The sequence below is a fragment of the Hoplias malabaricus genome, chromosome 10 (assembly GCF_029633855.1).
Source record: "Hoplias malabaricus isolate fHopMal1 chromosome 10, fHopMal1.hap1, whole genome shotgun sequence".
Taxonomy (NCBI): domain Eukaryota; kingdom Metazoa; phylum Chordata; class Actinopteri; order Characiformes; family Erythrinidae; genus Hoplias; species Hoplias malabaricus.
In genome coordinates this window covers 5,793,195-5,815,967 of record NC_089809.1, presented here as the reverse complement: position 1 = coordinate 5,815,967, position 22,773 = coordinate 5,793,195, and the positions used below count along the sequence as shown (strand labels likewise).

Genomic DNA, 22,773 nt, shown 5'->3' with positions numbered 1-22,773 from the left:
CTTTCAGTGTTGCTGTAATCACATCACAGCTAGTTGCCAACACGGAAAAAAAAAATGGTGGAGGACATAACGTTGCCGATTCAATCGCGACTTGAATTTGTAAGTGATTCTTTGGGTGGAATAATTGACTGGATTGTCACTTAAGATGTTTAAAGCTGTATTTCTGTTGAGATATATTCCACATTAGTTATCCACATTAGTGTATTCTGGCTGCGGTGCTCACAACCTCAAACTAAACCAGAGCAACATTTTATTGAAGATCTATAAATCAGCAGCACTCTAGGAAGGGAGATGATGTGTAGATCAGCGAATCTTTGTAGCCTTGTTCACAGCTTAGGTAAAAGATACTCAGGTTTAGTTTTTTGTTTTGTTTGTTTTTTCTTTGCTAGTTTGTTTTTTTTTTCCCAGGCGAATACATTTTAATTTTAATCATTTAATTTTCTAATAATAATTTACAAAAACTATTCAAAAACGGTTTAGCTTTTCAGTTCTTAACAGCTATTGATCTTGAAAAGGCTGTTATTTTCTGTTCATACCAAACTACACAACTCAAGCATATTGAAATGATATTCAAGTGATACAAGAAATGATACGGATACAAGTTGATAGGTGTCTGCAGTCACCATTCAGACACTTGGAGCTGCCTGTCAAATGCATTCTTCTCACCAGTAGTTTTCAACACATTTTATAATCCAGTTAGTTGTGGTGTAACTGTAAATGGCTAGTAACTTGATGAAGTGGTTGGCAGCCCACTGCTCCAGTTGTGTTTACTGTCCCAGTGTGTGTTAATAATTACTTGTTTTCACATTTAATATATATACGGTGCCTTGCGAAAGTATTCGGCCCCCTTGAACTTTTCAACCTTTTGCCACATTTCAGGCTTCAAACATAAAGATATAAAATGCTCATTTTTTGTGATGAATCAACAACAAGTGGGACACAATCATGAAGTGGAATGAAATTTATTGAATGTGTCAAACTTTTTTAACAAATTTTAAAAAATCACAGGCATTCTGTCCTTACCTTCTTGCTTTCAAGTCCTTGGAGAGGTCCCAATCATGAGCAAAGGTCCTTTCTGCCTGATATCGGTGAAACCCCTCCAGCTTTTTTAAGATTAGGATAGTGACTTTGTAGTGGGAAATACGTATAAGTGCAAATAACTGAGAACTGAACAACTAAGAAACTAACTTAGTGCAACTGAATCCATAACATATTACCTCTGGTGTGATGACGTTAAGCACGAAAGAAACATTTGTCAGTTTAATAACTTATTACTGGTCAGTTCATAGAGCTATTTCATATACATTTATGCCTCCTAAAAATTTAAAAGATGTACAGTACACATTTACGATACGTTGTCATCATTCTACTAGCTAATACAAATCTTACACTTTCAATGTTACTAATTTAACAAATGTTTGTAGTATAAATCTGTATAAAGTCTGAATACAAACAGAAGCTTACCTATTGCCAGCGGTCATTAAAACCATTGGCAGCTCCATCCCAATACCACTAGCGAACACCGGCAGCCACTGACTGCTCCTTCCTGCTGCCAGCTACCAATTACAGATTGAACCCCCTCTCTTGTTATGGTTCTTTGTACACCATCATTACAATGTGAAGGTGTTTAAAAGTGTGTTGAATATTGACTGCTAGTTATGTTTAATTCACAAATTAACTTTCAAACATTTTTGGACTGGACACCTGTATTTTTCAGGTAAGTTAAATTTAAAATACATATTGTAATATATATTGTATGCGATTTCAATATTGTTTTCATCTGAAGTTAAATATTTCTGCTTGTGAGCTGTATTTAAACCTCATTGTAGTATGTGGATCAGATTATGAAAATTAAAGGTGCACTAGGCGATTTCAGTGGAGTGCCAGTCTGTTATTGGAGTTCACTACTTGGACTACAACAAAAAAGGCACCCACTCAATCCTGGAATTTACTTTTCCAAACAGGTTTTCTCATGCAGTGAATGTGTGTGTCTGTGTCATTGCTAAATTAATTATTTTTAATCATGGACTTAGTGTTTTATAGTTTATTTGTACTTGTTAGAAAATGAAATAAAATGTACCTACGACTGCTTTAACTAGTCTGATTTCAAGTCCTCATCAGAAGTTCTGAAAGCTCTGAGGTAATTGCAGCAGTTAGCTTGTGATCAAGGTTCAAAGGATGCTGAAATCTGTGATTGGCTGAAGGTGAAAATGATTGAAAGGTTTCCCTCTCATTAACCCACACCCACTGCAGTTAAAGTTTACCAGAACAATCTGTGTTTTTATTGATAGGTATTGCCAGGGAATATAATACCTCATTTAATACACATAAATACATACAAACATTTATTTACAAATGAAAGATTAGTTACAAATGCATATACGTTAGCATCACACTGTGAGTAATATATAAGCAGGAAAATGCAGCAAATAATCACAACTGATCAGTTCTAATAAGCACTTTAATACAAATAATGTTCAGCCCTGTATTGACTTCTGGGTAATGGCGGTGAGAATTCTGCCATTCTTTCGTTCTGTAGCCGTTCACAATGAGCCTTTAAGTAAGAGAACTGTTGGAAGAAAATGCTATTGTTAATAAGATTCTTGAGCATGAAACCAAAGATGAAAATAAACCATTTAATATAAAATGCTAAAAATGACATGTTAATATACGCACTCATTTTTTTCTTACCCTGTTGTACATTTTACAGTAATGTTTCACTGCGATGATGGAAATCAGCACAATCAGGATGACCCAGGCTGTTAATATGGCAACAAAGGCACATGATATCGGACTCAACATGAATTCTTGTCCCACTGCTGGTGCAAAATAAGTAAGTACAAATGTAATGAGTGGTAAAGCGTATATAGACCCGAGAGAGACATAATGGGACATGACCAATGACATATGAGACTAATTAACTTCAGTCATGGAATATGAACTATACAGTGCTAGTGCTGTGGTTTACACATTACATGGTGTAATAGATACTTTAGGTGGTGTTGAGACATTGAGCTATCTTGAGATTGAAGCTCAGAAAGTGAGTGTTACACTGTTGTCGTTAAAGCTATGTTTTTCAGTCTATCTTCTAGCTGTGGTACTTACCAGTGACCTTTAGATTTGTTACAGTCTTTAGGCTTTTTTCACCCTCAAGGACCACGGTACAGACATACACGCCTGTGTCATCAACCTCCAGCTGAGAAACAATGATAAAGAAGGTAAATGTAGCTTTCAGTAAAACAAGAGTCAGAAAAAAGCAACTAAATATTGAAACTAGTGGCGTCAACTGATTTAATCTAATGAATCACAATTTTCTTAGAAAATGAAGGCTACTGCTGCACACATGAGGGTGTAAGAGAGAGAGAGAGAAGCAAGAAGAGGAGGGAGGTCTAGGACAGTGAGTGTTAATTATGAGCTTTAATACATTTTCCAGTAAATATATAATATAATCTACTTTCTGAACTCGACGTTGAGGAGGATGTTGTGTCGAAATTTGGTAGAGTGATTAACCTGCATTAAAGCCATTTTTTCATGTTTAGGATTATAGGGAATGTTTAGGATTGTGGGTACAAGCAGTCCTAGCTTTGTGTCTTTAAGGTGGAACTGTATTTTTGATGGGAAATAATGACAGTTCTTTGTACGTGGCTGAAGTTTGTCTGTAAGTTTTTGTTCACTGTTTGTATTTGGTGGTATATACATGGTGGTATATACATTTCCACCTTAAGTGATCCGAAACAGCAACAACAAGTTAATAATATTACCCACTGGAATAGAGCAATACTCCTTTCAGTGCTTGCTTTTCAACATTTGGAGTTCTCTCTATTGTGTAAATAACAGACTGGAGAACTAATAGTGAGGAAACACCTGAATGTGTTTTTTGATTGCAGTCGTGAACTTCGCCTGTAAAGTTTCCAGATCGTTGATGTGTGTTAATGCATTAACCTTGACAACACTAATTAAAACAATACTACAGTTATTTTCTATGAACATGTAGCATCTAAATTAAAATGAACAACTGCATCCCTTTACGTTTTTATCACAAATATTCTGAACATTATTATTTTTATTTTTTTTGAGACTCTGTAAAACAATTTTTTAAAAGATTATGAGCGTTAGCCCTATCATCAAGAGTTCACAGGTTTGATCCCCAGCGATGCCACAGACGTCCAAGACTGATAATCCAGGAGAGCACAGCTGACCTGGTTCTCTCTGTGATCCATCATTCAACATGATGATATTCAACACAGCATCTGTCAGCTAGCATGAAGGAACTGGGGAGTTAGTGTTCTCTTCCAAGTGTGTTGAGCTCCAGTGCTGTTGCATAATGGAGAGTTACAAGTCTCAGAAGAAGTATGATCTAGCCAACACCCTCCCAGCTTTGTAGCATTCTGTTTTTTAGTTGTGAGTGGAAATAAAATGCTGGAAGCTGTTATCGATTGTATGCTACAGATGTGCGTGAATGAGGGCGAAACCAGTTAAGGGTTCTCACTTTACTCAGTGTCACAGAAAAGTTGGTGCTGAGCTCCTCGTGGCTGAATGTGACTCTAGACGAAACATTAGTCTTATCCCAGTACAGGCGTTTGAGGTTGGTGCTTAAGGTTGGTAAGTGGATGTTACCGGGGGGATTCCGTGACCACCCCCCTCCCACTATTTGTAGATTGCCCAAAGTTGGGAGGAAACATGATAGCTCTACACTGCCTCCTAAGGGAGCTACAGTTTCCCAAGGGGATGTTAGAGGACCTGAGGAATAAAGCAGAGTAATTCATTATAATATACAAACAATACTTTATTTCTACCAGTTATCATGAGCTAATATGGTACAGTGTAAGAGAGTGGTTCCCAAAGTGGGGGGCTGGCCTATTTGGAGGGTGTGCATCAAGGCAAATGAATGAGGTGCATATTGCATGTCAATTTGAATAAATCCATTGTAACGTATATTTGTCAGTTTATTTAGTTTTGTTTGATATAAAGTCATAATTTAGTATGCATTACAATATTTCAAATAAATTCCAGAGGAGTCTGGACATGTTCGTGTGTGTCGGAGTGGGGATGTGAAAGACAAAAAATATTCTCATATACAAAAGTGGGGCACTCCAGAAAAAGTGTAGGAACCACTGCCTTAAAAAATCAAAACAGCATCTGGGAAACAAACAACAGACAAGAGCATGATAATATTAAAAGAGATTATAGCATTGATATTAAGATTAAAATGATGTTCTTCTTAAATATTTTACATTCTCTTTTAACGCTGTCATGTTTCCAACTATTTTATGGTTCACAAATGCTGTTGTGCTTTGACACTACAAGAATAGTGGATACAGACCAGCAGCTTTGGCTTAAAACACAAAAAACATAAAATACAGAGATAAACTATTAAAGTATAACAACTTTCCCTTAAAATGGGAAAAGATGGGGCAAGTAAAACTTCAAAAATGCAAAAGGTTCTCACATTTTTCAGTGTCACAGTAAAGTTAGTGTTGAGATTTATAGCGATGAATGCAACTTTTTTTAAAAAGTTTTTCTTAAACCATTGCAGACCACTGCTTCCTTGGTTTAAGATTGGAAAGTGGAGGCTATTCGGGCGATCACGAGACCACCCCTCCACCGACTATATACCGATTGCCCCGAGAAGGGGAATAAACGGGTCAGCTCTGCAGCGCCTCTAGCAGGAACTACTACTTTCATAATCCTGGCTCACACTACAGGATAATCGGGGCCAATTTTGAGGCCGTTACAGTCTGATTATCTTTACAGATTATCCTGTAGTGTGGGGACTCTAATGTCCAATCTCTACTCCTCCAATCTTCTCCAAATTGTGAATCGTAAATATGAAACGTTGAATATTTAGGATTCAGAATCCTGTAGTGTGGGGTGGACGCTGATTCTCGGGTGTGAAACGCCACATTAAAATCAGGCCTGAAAGAGGATAAACCAATGTATCTGCAGATTGGCCTAGTAATAAAGAAACAGTTTAACTCTACAGTGCCCCCTACATGAGCTACACCTTCTCCAGAGAATGGTGGAGGGGCCAGGGACCAAAAGAGTGCAATTACAGTTATGAAATAAAACTAAGGGTTTAAATTATCATGAGTGGCAACACAAGGTAACAATCATGTATGATACGACTGTATTTCCTTCAGTTAATATTTTTCATGTTATGGAAGAGCTATACACAGAAACCTAGTGGCAGAGATTCTGTTTCAGATCTGTTTCCGAGATAGCCACCTTTTTATGGGGAACCAACACTGTAGAGCAGGGGTATTTAATTTAAATGTATTAAGGTGCAGTTAAAGAAAATTGCCTCAAGCCAAGGTCCAGAACATCAAATTGTCTTTTATGATCAGTGCTATACCCTGTACACTGAAGTAGCCTAGTAATCAATATATTATATGGTTAACATCTGAATGTCAAATCAAATTACAATTACAGTAAAGATTCAGTATATTTCATCAATCCTTGTCAGTTTTCACACTGAATTGGACAAAGGATAAATAACAAATGCTCAAAATATAATATTTTCAGTTGGTCTTATCTGAAAAACATTAGTCTTATCAAAATGTAAGTAATGTTCAATAAAGTACACAAACCAATGACAGTGATGCCCACTTCCATCTTCTTCACCACGGATCCCCCATTATCTGTGACCTGACAGGTCCAAATTCCTGCCTCAGCTGGGGTCACGGAGCTCAGGGTCACTGTGTTTTCTGGACGTCCATAAGGTTCAAAACCTGGAGGCTTTATCCACTGAGCCTGTGCTGTTGAACCTCCACCAACTTCACACTTCAGAGTCACATTATTGGAGGTCAGCACGGTGTCTGAAGGACTCACAGACGCTGGGAAGAAGTACAGAGCAAACGTTCTCATTTTGGTAAAATCTCTCCACTTTGCTGCCATTTTGACACTTATTTCTTGCATAAGACCAGGCTTTTATTTCTTTGAATGAGAAGATAGTTATGAACTCAAACCCACAAGCCACTGTAACATTTCAAACCAGTGATACATATAATGACTGGTAAAATATTTAGTGAGGTCTGGCTCAAGATTTAACTTGTTTTTAAATTTCTTTTTATTATTATGTTATATATATATATTTACAACTTTCCCAGTGCATATTTCCCCACAGATTGCAAAACCTTCTAAAGTATCTGGAATAGTTCATTTAGTAAAGTTAAAAATGTCCTGTTGGGTCTTGATAAACATTCTATTCTTAGCTAAGTTAGACAGCAAGCATGGATTAACTTGTATCAGCTTTAGATAATCTCACCTGTAACTACATAAATTTGGTGTTCCTGTATGGTAAGTTGATTATTTGGAGTCAGTCCAATGCAGCTGTATTTCCCAGAATCACTCAACTCCAGTGAAGGAATGATCAGCTTAACTCCATTCAACTTGGCTTTCCGAGCAAGAGCAATGTTGCCTTTAAAAATAAACCGTGTTTCACATGAAATAATCCTTAACATGAGCACAGTGTCATTCACATTTAAAAAATATAAAAGATAATGTTTGAGGATAGCATGAATTTATTCATTCAAAAGTTAAAAGTCACTAATAGATACCTTTCTTTGGTAATCCCCTGGTGCCCATTTGTATGATACGGGCATCATTGTATTTCCACTCATACTCTTTGTTGAAGTCTGCATCTCCACAGTCCAAAGTCACTGTGTCTTTAATTTTACTGTATTCCACTTTAGCTTCTTTCACAGTCAAGAAAAGTGCTGAAATGGAGAGAATGGTCAGTAAAAGAGTTGTCTTTATACACACTCTACATTTGGAGAAAGGCTTCAGTACAATTTAGGGCCTGACTCTTAATCATTTCACTCACCAAAAGTGAACCAAAGCAGGGTTTTTGATGACGACATTTCTGGACATTCAGGTTGTGAAAGGTGAAATATTGTAATAAAACTAAATAACAAAACAAGTGAAAAATAGTTAGCACATCGTCTACAGGCAACACATTTAATTTGTCATTTTACTGGAGACTTAAAATCCAAAGTTTCTGTTTGTGTTTAACAATGTGTTCAGCAAATTAACCACAGATTTGTGTTCACAGTGTTCTCACAATCAAACGTCAATTTGACCAGGTGTGCACAAATATTTGCACATAACCATTTGTCAGTTTGAAGAGTTCTGTTCCAAAATGTTGCAAATTTATTTTTTAAGAACTTTATATTTAAAGAAAAGAAACAATAATGTAAAATAAAACATGCTGTTAAATTTCTGGTTAAATGGATGATTTTGCTCCTAATTTATTGTTATTGTTATGTTATTGTTTTTCTTGTATCTGTAAAGTCTATTTCTATAGTCATTAAAATATTCCTAAAATTCTCAAAAAACAAACAAAACATTTTTTTTTGAAAAAGATAATTATTGAAAACGGTTAAGAATGTTTTGGGGGAGAAAACATTCATAATGTTATGTCCGAGTGTACAATGTTGTATTATGCTACTCCACAGCCCAGTGCCGGGGGCTTTGCACACCTCTAACCAGTGCTTGACACTGGATATTTTGACCATAGGATTATGTGTAGCTGCTTCAGAGAGTCCCATTTAATTTGATGATTTTGTAAGGAGATTATGCAATGTGTGCTATATGTGCGCTGTTGAATATCTGTTTCAACAGGGTGAAAAGGTCTCTCAAAGTATGCAGAACAAATGACTTCAGTCTGTAATTGTAGAACTACAAAGTGCACCTGTATAGTCAGCGGACAGTAATGCAGAAACAAGGAGCAAGTAATTTAAGGAATTTTCCTGGCGTACAAACAAGCAGGAATTTAACACGGCACATGAATTGATAGCACTGTAATTAGCAAGTATGCTAACACGGGCACATTTACGTCTGTGTGGGTTACTGCACACTGAATCTCATCGACTGTGTTTTTGTGTCATTACAGTGACACACATTTTATGTCACTGTAATAACCTGCCATTACCATTTATTATCTGTTTAAAGGACAAAAGAACATTTTATAATTCGACAGAGAAGCTAATCCCAGCAGCTTTTAACCACAAAGATACTTCCGTTTTTAACTTTCCATTTCTCTTCAGCGTTCTTCTTTTAAAGTGCTTACTCTGATGTTGTTTTCATCTTTCCATTTCACTTTGACGTCCTTCTTTTAAAGAGCATAGGCTGATTTTTTATGTGTTATGCTGAAAGGCACATCCTGTTAAATATCATTTACAAAACATGACCAAAAGCTTGAATTCTACTGAAGAAGCCTGAATAGCAACACTTACAGTAAAATAAATTATATAATCCCCTGCATATGAGTCTGTGTAAAATTCCATAAATTCTATTTTTAGGTTTAATTAATATAAAGGCTAAATCATAGCATAAATAAAGCATTATAGCATTAATAAAGGAACCTTTATTTAATCTCAAGGTCCATTATGGAAGACCTATAAATATAGCTATGTAAGGGACTTTACAGAATTAAAAACTAAATTAATTAATACATAATGTTTTATATATATACGAAAATTAACGTAATAAAAAAAGACTAATGCAAATAGAAAAAAATGTTACAAAAACTAAATCAACTTACCTTAAAAAATTTAAAAACAATCTAAATCAACAGTATTTAATTTATCTGAAAATCATATTTCATACAGTTAAGATCAGGAAAGAACAGAATTAGAATACTTAATTTTCCTAAAGTCACTGCTCATCCCAGTAAGTAAATTTTACCTAAAATGAACCAAGGGATGTTAATGAAGCATATTTCACAATTTAAAATATATTATGTATTCCGGTACTTTACAAACTTAAATGTGGAGGTTTAAAAAAGAGCACAAATAATTTAACAAAAAGTTTTTTAGCACAAAGCACTTTTTGGCAAACTCCTCTTGGAGTCTGTTCCCCAGTTTGGTAACTATAGTGTTTCTTATCCATACCTTCATCGACAGTGATTTGCATCGTGACAAAGCGTATTGTCTTGCATAAGAAATGCAGGCTAATTGGGAGATGTTTGCAGGCAAGGACTGAAAGAGAAGCATTATCATTCTCTTTGCCATAGAATAGAATGGTATTATCGGTAAGTGAAGAAAATCACCCCCAGACCTTAGCTGCCTTCCTCCAAACGTAATGGACTACTTTATCTACTTTAGATCCAGTCTTTCCCAAGTTTAACACAAAATATTTTCTGAACATAATCTCAACCAAACTAAAGAAAACTCACTCTTATCACTAATGCGAATTATTTACCTATAGTTAAACCCTATAATGAGATGCTTGGTTATTGCTTGGTTGGCTTTCAGTCTGAATTCTCTCACACAGCATGACACTTAAGCTTTAAATCTGCATTGACCTATAATTTTCATATACATATTTGTACTCTCCCAAGTACTATTATTAATATTTTCTTAGAATTGGAATTATTATCATTCGTTTCACTACTTATTTTTTTGTTGTAGAATGCTTTGTATTTATTCATGTGTAATCTAAAATGTTTTTGTTTTTGACTAAACATAGATTCCAGAACACCTCTGATAAATAGGAGTCAAGTGTAAAAGTCAAGTGTATTTATTTTTATTAAAAAAATATTAATTATTAAGTATCAAACACAACAACTTTGTTGTTTGCATTTTTAAGTCACAGAATTACAGAATCATCTCTTTATAAATTAATTAATATTTTGATACTTACAGCAGAGCTCCACTCAAGCAGAGTTATAGCCTCCACTCAGAACTGATCACATACTGTACAGACAGAGGAGGGATAGATGGGGGAAGCAAGGAAGACAGACACACGAGAGAGAAGAATGAGACGGAAAGGTGAAAGAGCAAGGGCTGCGAAGAACTAAGAATGAAAGTAGAAGAGAGCAAGAGATGGAAAGAGTGTGAGAAGAGTCAGACTGAGAGAAAGAGCGAGAATGAAATGATGAAAAAAGAGAGGAGAGGGGGAGAGATGGTGTCAGAGAAAAAGCAGAGCAGCAGTGAAGTGGCACGAAGGGCCACTAAAACATCTAACTCCACTGTGGTGGTGCAGCAGGTAGTGTCACTGTCACACAGCTTCAGGGTCCTGGGGTTATGGGTTCAGTGTGGTTACAGGCAATGAGTAAACAAATAGATAATAACATTCATGTCATGTGACCCCAAAACAGAAATAGTAAATGAATAGCACCTTCATCTGGGTGATAAGGCAGAAATGTAACATTAAACCTCAACAGTTTCACACAAACAGTGCCTTATGTCCCATCCAAGATCCAAGAACAGCAGGAAAACTGTGTACAATGATTTCTCTACTGTAACTCAAATAAAGGTCCAAGTATCAAATGAAGGATAATAACTATTACAGAAGACAAGTTCCTAATTATGTCTAAGAAAAGAATGTTACAGAAACATCCTGACATTGAAAAATCTGTAATGTAACATCTGTAATGCTGTTTCTTTAGCTTCTATCATCTCCTTTAGATGTGTTTATTTAGGATTTCTAAACTCAAGACAGGATTCTGTAAGACAATTTACAAATAAATGGTGTCAAAGACAGCAAAAAAGTACTTGAGGCAGAAAAGCTTTTTATTGCACGGATTTAATAAAGGCATGTCTGCTGACAGCATAGCAACAACAGGAGTTTTTAACACTATCAAACAAAAACATTTTACATGCGAAGCACAGATGTCTGTCCACTTAAAATGGTAGTAAAATGAATAATAGATAAAAAAGGAAACACTGGACAAATATCTAACTGGTTCACACTTGAAATAAAAGTAGTCCGGCTAAGATTTTATCTCATGTCAACAATTTATGGGATATACTATTTATCTCTGTTTTATAATTGTTATATAAGTGACATAAATTCAATAGGTTTCAGCAGGTTTAGCAATTTAGAAATATATTTTTAAAAAATTTGACTTTTTATAGTACATTTACTGCTGCAGATCGATAACTATAATGCTTTTTGCTAATGTACAAAGTTGAAATGCCATAATCATGATTCAAGATCCACTCTTTATTAAAAATGTTCTTCTCTTTTCCATGAAACTGTTTGGTGCTCATCTGTTCACAGCTTCATACTGATTCTTGGGAACTGGAGGAAGTGGTCTTTTTTGCATTCCAGAACGAGATCGTGGTTTTGTCTTTTTCGCTGCAAGCTGTTGAATACAAACACGAAATGAGACAAGTGTGTTGACCTTCATAAAAAAAGTAATGTGTGTAAAAAATAGCTAAATGTATGTAAATAACCATATTTCAGATGTATACAGTAACTGGGGCTGTAGGCTTTAATTTATTCAACCTCTGATGCACAGTGAGGAAAATATGGTTAAAGGACCACAGAGAGAGCTTTGAGGTCCCCAAGATGCCAAAACCTGTCTACAGCTCATTTTCACATGGAAAAACTAGTCACAGTGTGCCAAGAGTTTGCCAGGTTCTGGTGAATTTTTGTGTGTTTTGATAGATTGTTTTGGGATGAATTGGAGAGGCCTTTCCAAAATGAATCACCCAACACCAGTACCTGACCTCACAAATGCCCTTCTGACTGAATAACTTCCAAAATGGTGTGTAAATGCTTCTAAGAAGCTGTTACTGCAGCGATGCAGGAACAAACTCCACATTTGTATCTTTAATTTCAGACGAGATGTTAAATCAGCAAGGGTCCACTTCTAATTTGGCATGTTAAGCCTGTGCACACGAGTGTTGTATTTACATACATGCTGTGATATTAGATGAAGAAAATGTACCTCGTCTTGCGTCTTTGCATATTCCTGAGCATAAGAGCTTGGTATCTTCTGAAAAGAGAAATATTTGATGAGTGTCTTTCTATTTCTCATGCTCTTTATCTATCAAATTCTCCCTTGTTCCCTTACCTTATTTTGTTTTTTCCTGCACTGAATCGAAATACAGACAATAATCAGCACAATCAGGAGGAGAGAACCTGCTCCCACGGCAACCCAGATCCACAATGCCAAGCCCAACAACACAGGTCTGTGCCAGAATTCGTCTTTCATTGAGGGTGGTTTCATATCTAAACAAAAAAAGTACAGCCCATTTTTACATAATCTTATTAACTGATTTTAAAATATCTTTGGAGCATTTGCAGCTGTGTAAAAGAATTTCAATTAATTACATGCTTTTCTGTGGATATATTATACAAGATGTAGTTGGGTGTACAGTTGGACATCTGTGTTCACAATGGAAAAATTAAAGTAACTGAACTGACTAATTATAAGGAGTATCTGCAAACATTTGTAGATACAGTGTAGTAGCCAAATACCCACGTGCTCTCATTTCTTACCACGGGCAACAAGTATTCCCCCTTCCTCAACCAGACTTAACATAGTGGTCCAGTTTTTTCCATCCTCAAATATTAGAGTGCAAATATACACCCCAGCATCAGTAAGCTCAACCTAAGAAAGAAAGAGAGAAGACGGAGGAAGGAGAAAATGAGTGACTTGCTACATATCTTTTCATAAAAAGATCAAACAAGAAGCAAATAAAGAAAAAGGGCCATTTACATTGTTTAATGTCAGGCCAAAGTTGGTGCTGAGTTCTGTGTCACTGAATGTAACCTTGGACTCAAGGACGTTTGTTCCATTCCAGCGTAGACCCTTCTCTGATCTCGTTAGCACGGGTAACCGGGTGTCAGTGGGAGGATCACGTGTCCACCCTCCTCCGACTATTCGCTGACCACTGGAAGGGGAGTGTGAACATGGCAGGTTTGTAGTGCCTCCTAGTGGAGCTGTGACCTCCTGATCACCTCCTGAAGGATGATCTGAAAGGAGAAACATTACTAATTGTTTTACTAATGAATTAATGTAGTTCACATGAAAACAAGCTTTAGAAAAAAATACATTTAGTGAGAATTTTTATTATTTTTGTTTGTTTGTTTTTGTGTAAATATACATTGGCTCCAAAACGCTGAGACAGGAGCATGTTGACCACTCTGTGGTGTCATCTTTGAGTTCATCAACACTCCTTGAACAATAACATAGGAAACAAAGACACTAGTTTCTAAGTTTTAAATCTGAATTCATTTGCAGTTCACTTACACAAATGTTAAACCAGACAACTCTCCCGGACCTTTGTTGTCGTATTTTACTGCTGGAACTTTACATACAAAGAGGATGAAATGCCTCAAATTCCTGAAACTACTCATTACACTTCTTGCATGATTCGAGGGCAGATTTTTTGTCGTCCTCAACCCATCTTTGCCCATAAAGGAATATTCTTTACTTGGGTGCTCCCTTTGTTCCTAAACATGCCCCTAAACATATTTACAGCATTACTGATTTCTGTGATTTCGATGTTAGTGATTGTAAATATAGCTTATTTACACTTATAATAATTGTTTTAAATAAAATGATAATTGTCATTTTTAATACAACGCAGCAGTTACCATAAAAATATCAATAAAACAAGAGAATGTTTGAATTTTAAAATTATTCATTCAATTGTTCAATAATATTAATAATTCAATTATTCATTCATTCATTGTCTGTAACCCTTATCCAGTTCAGGGTCGCGGTGGGTCCAGAGCCTAGTCGGAATCACTGGGCGCAAGGCAGGAACACACCCTGGAGGGGGCGCCGGTCCTTCACAGGGCGATACACACACTCACACATTCACTCACACACTCACACTTTTTGAGTCACCAATCTACCTACCAACGTGTTTTTGGACCGTGGGAGGAAACCGGAGCAAAATACAATTATGTTCCACAAAAACGCTTTAAACTTTATTTGTACATCTAATGATTATACTAAATATATAATATAGGATGTTATCCCTGACTATAGTATTGCACAAGAATGAGTGTATCAGCAGCTCATCACGTCATGCCACAAGTTGCAGGTTTGCTTTGGCATGACATTTAAGACAACATTCTCTCTCTCTCTCTGCTTCCGCTCTTTGCTGTTTCCTGTTACTGCACGTACTGACAGGTTACCACTGCAACTATGATGGATGAATCAAAACAAACAACAAAAAAAGCTAAACGAGAGAGAGCTGTCAGAACAAGGAAGGTGTAGTCCCTTCAAACTCCATTTCCAAAATTTTTGGGGGGATTTTTTTTTTAAATAAAATGCAGTAAAAACCATGATCTGGGCTTTAGCCCACTTGTAGGGACAGGGGTAAAATTTAAGATTCGTTGATTAAAAGTGGGAAAGAATCACATGGAAATGGATGGGGCTCATCACTTTGTGTTAAAGTGTTCACTGAGTGAATTTTCAAACAGTTAAAAAGAATATTTCCCAGAACAAAATTGCAATGAGTTTAGGTATTTCACAAACTAACATACCATAGTATTGTGAAAAGATTAATGTAATCCATAAAAATCTCTGTGTAGTGAAAAGCCAAACACCACTGTTGTACCTGTGTGACATGTAGTGCTGGACGATGTGAGCGCTAATCAATATCACGTTTAATTGTACATTTTACCACGATTACGATTAATAAACGATTACTTTGTTTTTATTTGCTATTTTTAGCCCTCAGAGTTCAGTGACGAGGCCTGTACTGTAAATATGCTCCAGTGTTAAAGCTGGGATATTTTTTCTAATGATGCTGGGAGCTTGTTCCTCTCTTGTTTTCTGAGCACTGTTTATATTTGGTGTGTGATTGTGCTTTGGCTGAAACTATTTTTTCCTCAGCATTTACATTTAACTTCTTTTTGTTCAGTGTCGTCTTAATTATAGTCAAAACACAGCACGTCCAAACCCCAGACACTGTGTTTTTCTTTGATATGAGCTGCTCGAGTCGCTTGGTCGGCCTCAGTGTTTAGGTTGCTTCCGTGTGGCAGATAGGGGCAGAATCACGAGACTATAGCTTGGTAGCTTGGTTTTAAAGGGACAGTACATGAACACACAGTGGGGACATAACAGAATAAAAATAATAGATATAGACAAGATTATGTTTATTAGAAGTTCTGAATGTCGATTTTTGATTAATGTCGATTAATTGCCCAGCCCTAGTGACATGTGTGAGTCCTCAGACAGGAGTGCAATAGAAATTGTTCTGCCTCATTCTGTACATGCTACAACAGCATGGCTTCAGATACACAGAATGCATGACTGAACTGCCTGCAGTGGATAAGTGGATAATCAGTCAAAAGCGATCACAGACTGTTAAGCAGCTGAGGTTTTGTATCAAGCAAGGATCAGCATAAAATCCACTTGCGAAACTGCAACAATTTGTAACCTTATTTGTCAAATGATATTATTTTTAATAGTGTGTTTCATTCATGAAGTTGTTATCCTACACATCTATGGATGAAATGTAATTAGTAGATTGTAGCAAATATTGGGAGGAAAGGACTAAAGTGAAGGTAGAGTTATAGCATGAAAGAGGGCAAAAATTAAGAAAGTACCTGTATTTTCCTTACCGATTGGAGAACTACCACTTTTTGCTTTGCTAACCTCAACCACCAGATTCACCTTAGTACTCAGTTTTTTTCCACTCTCAAACGTCAGGGTGCAAACATACAGACCAGAGTCAGAAGGCTGCACCTGGCAGAGAAACAGATGTAGACCAGAGGTAACACAATATAGAAGCAGCCTTCTGGGAAACAAGGGACAAAAAAAACTGTTTTCAGTGTTCATCAATGCTACTTACGTTATTCAGTGTCACGGTGAAGTTGGTGCTGAGTTGTCCATCAGTGAATTTGACTCTTGACCCCTGAACCCTATTCCATCGAAGGTCATCGGATCTTCTGCTTAAAGTGGGGAAGTGGAGGTCAGTGGAACCTTCACGCTTCCAGCCCCCTTCCACTATACGCATACCGCCCAGATCAGGGAGGAAACAAGTCAGCTCTACATCACCTCCAACAGGAGCTTTAATTTCCTCAGAGGATAATAGACCTGACGTACGAAACAGATCAACAACACTGATTAAAACTGTTCAGAAGTAATAGTTTGTATATACTGTGTAGGCCAAGGTCTTTGCTCTTTGTATGTTCACAAGCAAAAGATCCAGGATTATGGTTGTTGTGTAATTCTATCATGGAGTCAGTAAAACAGCTTGTAGTGATTTACAGTGGCTCACAAATGGGAAGAAGTGTGTCGCCCACACAAGCCCCAAAACCACAACAAATGCACCAGACTCTCACTTTACTCACTGTAGAGGTCAAGCATTCAGACTTGTAGCATTCACACATAACATACCTACAACATGGATGTCTTCTTCTATCTTCTGCACCACATGTCCCATAATATCTTTGACCTGACAGGTCCATTTTCCAGCATCAGCCAAGGTCACAGAATTCAGGGTCACTGTGTTTCCTGGACTTCCATAAGGTTCAGAACCTGGAGGCCTCATCCACTGAACCTGTGCTTTTGAATCTCCACTGATTTCACACTTCAGAGTCACATCAGTGGAGGTTAGGACTGCATTTGAAGGACTCACAGACACTGAGAGAAAGAGGAGAGGTGAAAATGAGTGGTTATTTTTTTCACGCAGAGGGCCTTTAGAATCCACTGTCCACTATTTATATAATAATGAACTTTAATAGTGCTTAAAAGCTCTAAAGATGGTCTGCTCAGAGCTGTGAGTGTGGGTCACAGCTGAGAATTATTGAGAGTGGCATTGCCATAACACTGTAAACAAAGCAGGGTCATCGTTAGTGAGAAGCTAGTGCAGTTAGGTTTGGAAGCTCCTCAACACACACACAAATACACACTGAGCCCCTGGGATACTGTACTGAAGAGTGTGGAAATCAGAAGACAGTGACTCTAAAACAATGACTGATGAACAGACATAGTATAAATCTATGCTCATCATATCTGACCATGTTTTAACATTTTCTCTCACCTGTAATGACATTCAGTGTGTGTTTAATTGTGATCTCCCTCTTACTTGCATCCTTTCCAATGCAGCTGTAGAGCCCAAAGTCACTGATCTCCACGGAAAAAATTTTCAGCTTGTTCCCGATTAACTTTGTCCTCTGAGCAAGAGGACTGTTCCCTTTAAAACAAAACCATTCAGTTGACACTGACAGACAAAGGGTAGAGATATACTTGCTGGCCATGCTTTCACATAGACAACTGTCTGCATCATGAACGTAACTGCTCACAAATTTTGCCTATGTGCTACACTTAGGAGTAACTGGAGGCTTCCACTAGGGGGTAGACCAGAGAAAGATGTGGTTAATTGCAGATTTGGCTCAGACACAGCATTCTTTAAAACGATCCATCATTGTGATGCTGTTAATTGCTGGCACTATCCCCTACCACTAACACGTGTACTGCACCTTGCATACGTGTAGCACAGCCTACACACCAAACTGACACAGGATACATGAGGCAGTACGCGGACACGTAGTTAACAGCAAGTATATCTTTACCCTAAGTAGAGTCTAAATAAGTTTAAATTAGAACTTAAATAGCTGACAATAAAAGGATACACTTTCTATCTATTCTGTTTTTGTTCGGTGCCTATCAAGCAATATAATTTTGACCATGTATGCTGCCCCTAGCAAATTTGCAGTCTGCTGAACATGAGTTACATGACAGTTCCATTCCAAGTTTCTTAAATCTAAAAAGCATCTAAAAATGTAAACAAAATATTTTCACTATTTTCGGATGTTTTTACAACAAAATCAGTCAGCATTTTCTGTTGAAAGTTTTCTCTTTTACCTTTAGACGATATTCCACGTATTGTAAGTTTTACGATACGGGCATTATTGTGTTTCCACTCAATTCCTAAATTCTCGTCTGCAGCACCACAGTCCATAATCATCTCCTGTCCATTTTTCCTATAAAACACTTCAGATCTTCCCATGGCCACAAAAAGAGCTGAGAAAGAGTTTGAAGTTAACAGAGTTTTTGCATTTAAATTTAAATATTTTAAAACAATAATAGACATAGAAAATTTGTTCTGAAATTGATGATATACTTTATATAGCTACATTCATATCTAGTAGCATTGATTCTTCACTCACTCAAAGAGATCCACAGGAAGATTGATCTTCCTGATGTAGACATTTCTTCTGATTCTAAATCTGCCTTCCAGAAAAAAAAATACATTATTGTTATATACACATTAATATTTTCCAAAAGACATTTAGCCCAAAATTAGAGTTTGTTCTCATTTGCTGAAGTGGCAGCCTCTATTCTTTTGGGAGGGCTTTATGCTAGATATTGGAACATTGCTGTGAGATCAGGTACTGCTGTTGGATGATGAGTTCTGGCACGCCACTCTAGGACACGTTGGATTTTTTTCTGTTGAGTGTGAACAGCTGAATGTGTGTCCACAGTGAGTGCCTCTTGATCTAATGTGCAAACACTCCCAGTGGCTTTTGACCACAGAAGCAGTTTCCGTGCAAACTTCATTTCCTTTCCCATCAACAAAGGCACGCATTATAAATCAACCATATATATAATTGTTAATTCCTTGAACCCTTATTTAACAGACAAATGTGTAAAGAAAAGATGTGTTTTCAGTGACAAATGTAATTTTATTTGTTAAATATAAAGAATTTTAAAATTCATGCTTGCAACATGCAAAAAAATGGCAGTGGATCAGAGGCAAATTTACAAAAGGATCACATCCATTTTTCATTAATTGTCATCATTTAATTGAAGGGATTGGTTGTTGCAGTCCTGAGAGTGTAATTTTTGCCCATTTGAGCTGCTCAATGATTTTGGTCACCATTGTCTGATTCTCCTCTTCGTGATTTGGCATATAGTTTAAATAGAAGGCAGATCTAGACACAGGTCAGTTAAGCAAACACACTCTGTGTCTACAAGATAAGCTGTTATTACTGGTGCACTGTTAAAACTGGCCTTGCATTGTCCTGCTAAAAATAACTTTTTATTTCCTCGAAAAGATGTTTTGAAAGCAGCATACGTCTCTCCAAAACACCAATATAAGCTTCTGAATCAGTGGCACTTTCACACGTGCAGATCACCCATTCTGTGGTCACTGATGCACCCCATGCCTGTTTTTTGCACTTTTGATTGGTAATTTTGCCATCAAAAGTGGCCATTTTTCACCTTTGGGACGTAGACTTTGAAGTCTGTTTTTCCCCTAAACAAGCTGGAGTGTGTGACACATTTGTGTGTGTGTGTGTGTGTGCATGCATAAATGACACCCCTGTCAAACAACGTACTTTGTGTAAATAAGTAAACACACCATATACACCACAGAGTTACAATTCATTTACAGAATTAAAAAAAAAAAACAGAACAAAATCTTCCTTTTAAATGTATTTTTGTGTCCCCAACAGAGAATATATTTTTACAAAATCAATAATACTTTTAACAACAAATCTCTAAATTGTGCACAATTATATGGTTATTTCCAGTGATGCTTAAAGACACAGAGTAATCTAAAATAAACAGCCCTTCAGTTTGTCTCCTAAGAAAATTAAACAGGACATAATTTCTTCTAAATCACATTTTCACTTCATATTGAACTTCAATTCACAGCAATGAAATACAAATTCATACCTTTTTCTCATTTTCTCTCATTGATTTATAACATTGCTTTTTCTCTAGTTCTTCATTTGCCTCATAGTTACTTTTGTTACAGTTTAATAATTTTTGATTTTCAGTTAATCGTAATCAAATCTGTTTCACTCAAGTTCTAGTAGCTTAAAAAACAGCTGAAAACCGTATCAGTAATTATTCAATTACTATTTGATACTATAATAGAATACAGACATGTAGGTAATATACGTATTTCATACAGATCTCTGAAAATAAAAATAAATCTTTATAAATCCTATACATTCTGCCGCTCATTGTAGGTGGTAAAAAGTTTAAACTTACGGGTAGAGTTCAAGACAATGCTCATAAAGATGTTGCAGAACAAGTGCAGTTGTGCTGCTGATCTGGTGCAAAAGAGAGAGAGAGAGAGAGAGAGAAAGAGAGAGAGAGACAAAAGCTCCAGTTTTTTGTCCTCCACATTCTCTGTTCCACTGTTCACTTACCACAAGATTTCCCCATCTCAGATCTGTGATGAACTGTAAACCCGCTACATGGGTTTTTCAGCAGTTTAGTTAAAATCTTTTAACAAGAGCATGTGACAGGGTGGATGTAAAATTTTGTTTGAATGGATCCCGTTATTTAACATTCAGCAAAGACTTTTACATCAATCTCCTTTGAGAACGTAATGATGTCACTTCTGCTTGACGCTTATTGTTACAGTGCAATACGTCTGTGGCTAACAAAGCTGCTGTGATGTTAATTCAGTTTTTAAAAACATGATTTAATCATTCAGAGAAAATGAGCACTCTAACGCCACTCAAGACCTAGTGTTGCACCTAAACCGCGCCCATTAGATATACAGCACTCAAAGGTTTCAATTCTGAGAGAGCGAAGGTTATCAAGCTTCAGATCTGAACGAATCAACTACTGTTTGTGACCATCCTTCCACTGTGAAAACACAACCCAATACTGTGAATCTGTCAAAAGCCTGGAAGTGAGAAAAAGAAATAAACAGAGAATCAAGAATGAATCTTTGATTTCAGCTCCCTTAGGAGGCAGTGTAGAGCTATCATGTTTCCTCCCAACTTTGGGCAATCTGCAAATAGTGGGAGGGGGTGGTCACGGAATCCCCCCGGTAACATCCAGTTACCAACCTTAAGTACAAACTCCAAGGGCCTGTACTGGGATGAGACTAATGTTCCGTCTAGAGTCACATTCAGCCACCAGGAGCTCAGCAACAACTTCTCCTTGACACTGAGTAAAGTGAGAACCCTTAACTGGTTTCACGCACATCTGTAGCATACAATCGATAACAGCTTCCAGTATTTTAATTCCACTTACACTTAAAAACTGACTCCCAGCAGAATGCTACAAATCTGGGAGGGTGTTTGCTAGATCATACTTCCTCTGAGACTTGTGACTCTCCATTATGCAACAGCACTGGAGCTCAACACACTTGGAAGAGAACACTAACTCCCCAGTTCCTTGCTAGGTGACAGATGCTGTGTTGAATCTCCTGGATTATCAGTCTTGGACGTCTGTGGCATCGCTGGGGATCAAACCTGTGATCTCTTGATGATAGGGCTAACGCTCATAATCTTTTAAAAAATTGTTTTACAGAGTCCCAAATAGAAATCCACTGTGAAAAAAAATAATGTTCAGAATATTTGTGATAAAAACGTAAAGGGATGTGTTTGTTCATTTTAATTTGGATGGTACATGTTCATAGAAAATAACTGTAGTATTGTTTTAATTAGTGTTGTCAACGTTAATGCATTAACACACATCAACGATCTGGAAACTTTACAGGCGAAGTTCACGACTGCAATCAAAAAACACATTCAGGTGTTTCCTCACCATTAGATCTCCAGTCTGTTATTTACACAATAGAGAGAACTCCAAATGTTGAAAAGCAAGCACAGAAAGGAGTATTGCTCTATTCCAGTGGGTAATATTATTAACTTGTTGTTGCTGTTTCGGATCATTTAAGGTGGAAATGTCTCCAAATTCGTGAGATGGCTAACTGCATTACAAATAGTGCTTCAAATCTCAAGTTACAAATGAGTTTCTGTGGTAATACAAACAGTGAATAAAAACTTACAGACAAACTTCAGCCACGTACAAAGAACTGTCGTTATTTCCCATCAAAAATACAGTTCCACCTTAAAGACACAAAGCTAGGACTGCTTGTACCCACAATCCTAAACATTCCCTTGAAAAAATGGTTTTAATGCAGGTTAATCACTCTACCAAATGTCGACACAACGTCCTCCTCAACGTCGAGTTCAGAAAGTAGATTATATTATATATTTACTGGAAAATGTATTAAAGCTCATAATTAACACTCACTGTCCTAGACCTCCCTCCTCTTCTTGCTTCTCTATCTCGCTCTTACACCCTCATGTGTGCAGCAGTAG

At 36.9% G+C, this 22,773-nt stretch overlaps 2 protein-coding genes across 7 annotated transcripts; both read right to left on the bottom strand.

Moving 5' to 3' along the window:
• Positions 1-2,279: 2,279 nt before the first annotated feature.
• Positions 2,280-10,780, bottom strand: LOC136708091 (lymphocyte activation gene 3 protein-like). 4 transcript variants are annotated; one of them, XM_066682362.1, is made up of 9 exons: positions 10,642-10,780; positions 7,823-7,902; positions 7,557-7,715; positions 7,265-7,417; positions 6,588-6,833; positions 4,490-4,740; positions 3,106-3,196; positions 2,692-2,819; positions 2,280-2,569 (listed from the first exon to the last, which is right to left on the bottom strand). In XM_066682362.1, the coding sequence occupies exons 2-9, from the start codon at positions 7,857-7,859 to the stop codon at positions 2,462-2,464; spliced, it is 1,173 nt and encodes a 390-aa protein (XP_066538459.1). In that variant the 5' UTR covers positions 7,860-7,902; positions 10,642-10,780; the 3' UTR covers positions 2,280-2,461. The 4 variants fall into 4 exon arrangements, with proteins under 4 accessions (XP_066538459.1, XP_066538461.1, XP_066538462.1 ...); XM_066682364.1 differs by having other exon boundaries at positions 2,692-2,816; XM_066682365.1 differs by having other exon boundaries at positions 2,692-2,759.
• Positions 10,781-11,520: 740 nt separating this feature from the next.
• On the bottom strand, positions 11,521-21,412 carry LOC136708087 (roundabout homolog 2-like). 3 transcript variants are annotated; one of them, XM_066682350.1, is made up of 13 exons: positions 20,699-21,412; positions 18,868-18,927; positions 18,563-18,721; positions 17,739-17,891; positions 17,093-17,338; positions 16,545-16,789; positions 16,315-16,438; positions 13,839-13,910; positions 13,451-13,707; positions 13,231-13,342; positions 12,803-12,960; positions 12,677-12,724; positions 11,521-12,088 (listed from the first exon to the last, which is right to left on the bottom strand). In XM_066682350.1, the coding sequence occupies exons 1-13, from the start codon at positions 20,721-20,723 to the stop codon at positions 11,990-11,992; spliced, it is 1,758 nt and encodes a 585-aa protein (XP_066538447.1). In that variant the 5' UTR covers positions 20,724-21,412; the 3' UTR covers positions 11,521-11,989. The 3 variants fall into 3 exon arrangements, with proteins under 3 accessions (XP_066538447.1, XP_066538448.1, XP_066538449.1); XM_066682351.1 differs by lacking the exon at positions 13,839-13,910 and having other exon boundaries at positions 16,300-16,438; XM_066682352.1 differs by lacking the exon at positions 13,839-13,910.
• Between the last annotated feature and the right edge of the window lie 1,361 nt (positions 21,413-22,773).

What these genes read in the sequence shown, in the direction of transcription:
- LOC136708087 (XM_066682350.1), bottom strand. Translation starts at nt 20,723, where the DNA reads ATGAGCATTGTCTTGAACTCTACCC. An exon ending in CTTCCTGTGGATCTCTTTGA is followed by an intron (nt 18,722 to 18,867) that starts GTGAGTGAAGAA and finishes ACTCTTTCTCAG; the next exon opens with CTCTTTTTGTGGCCATGGGA. An exon ending in ATGCAAAGACGCAAGACGAG is followed by an intron (nt 12,089 to 12,676) that starts GTACATTTTCTT and finishes TGTATTCAACAG; the next exon opens with CTTGCAGCGAAAAAGACAAA.
- LOC136708091 (XM_066682362.1), bottom strand. Translation starts at nt 7,859, where the DNA reads ATGTCGTCATCAAAAACCCTGCTTTGGTTCACTTTTG. An exon ending in AACAAATCTAAAGGTCACTG is followed by an intron (nt 2,820 to 3,105) that starts GTAAGTACCACA and finishes ATTTTGCACCAG; the next exon opens with CAGTGGGACAAGAATTCATG. An exon ending in ACTGTAAAATGTACAACAGG is followed by an intron (nt 2,570 to 2,691) that starts GTAAGAAAAAAA and finishes TTCTTCCAACAG; the next exon opens with TTCTCTTACTTAAAGGCTCA.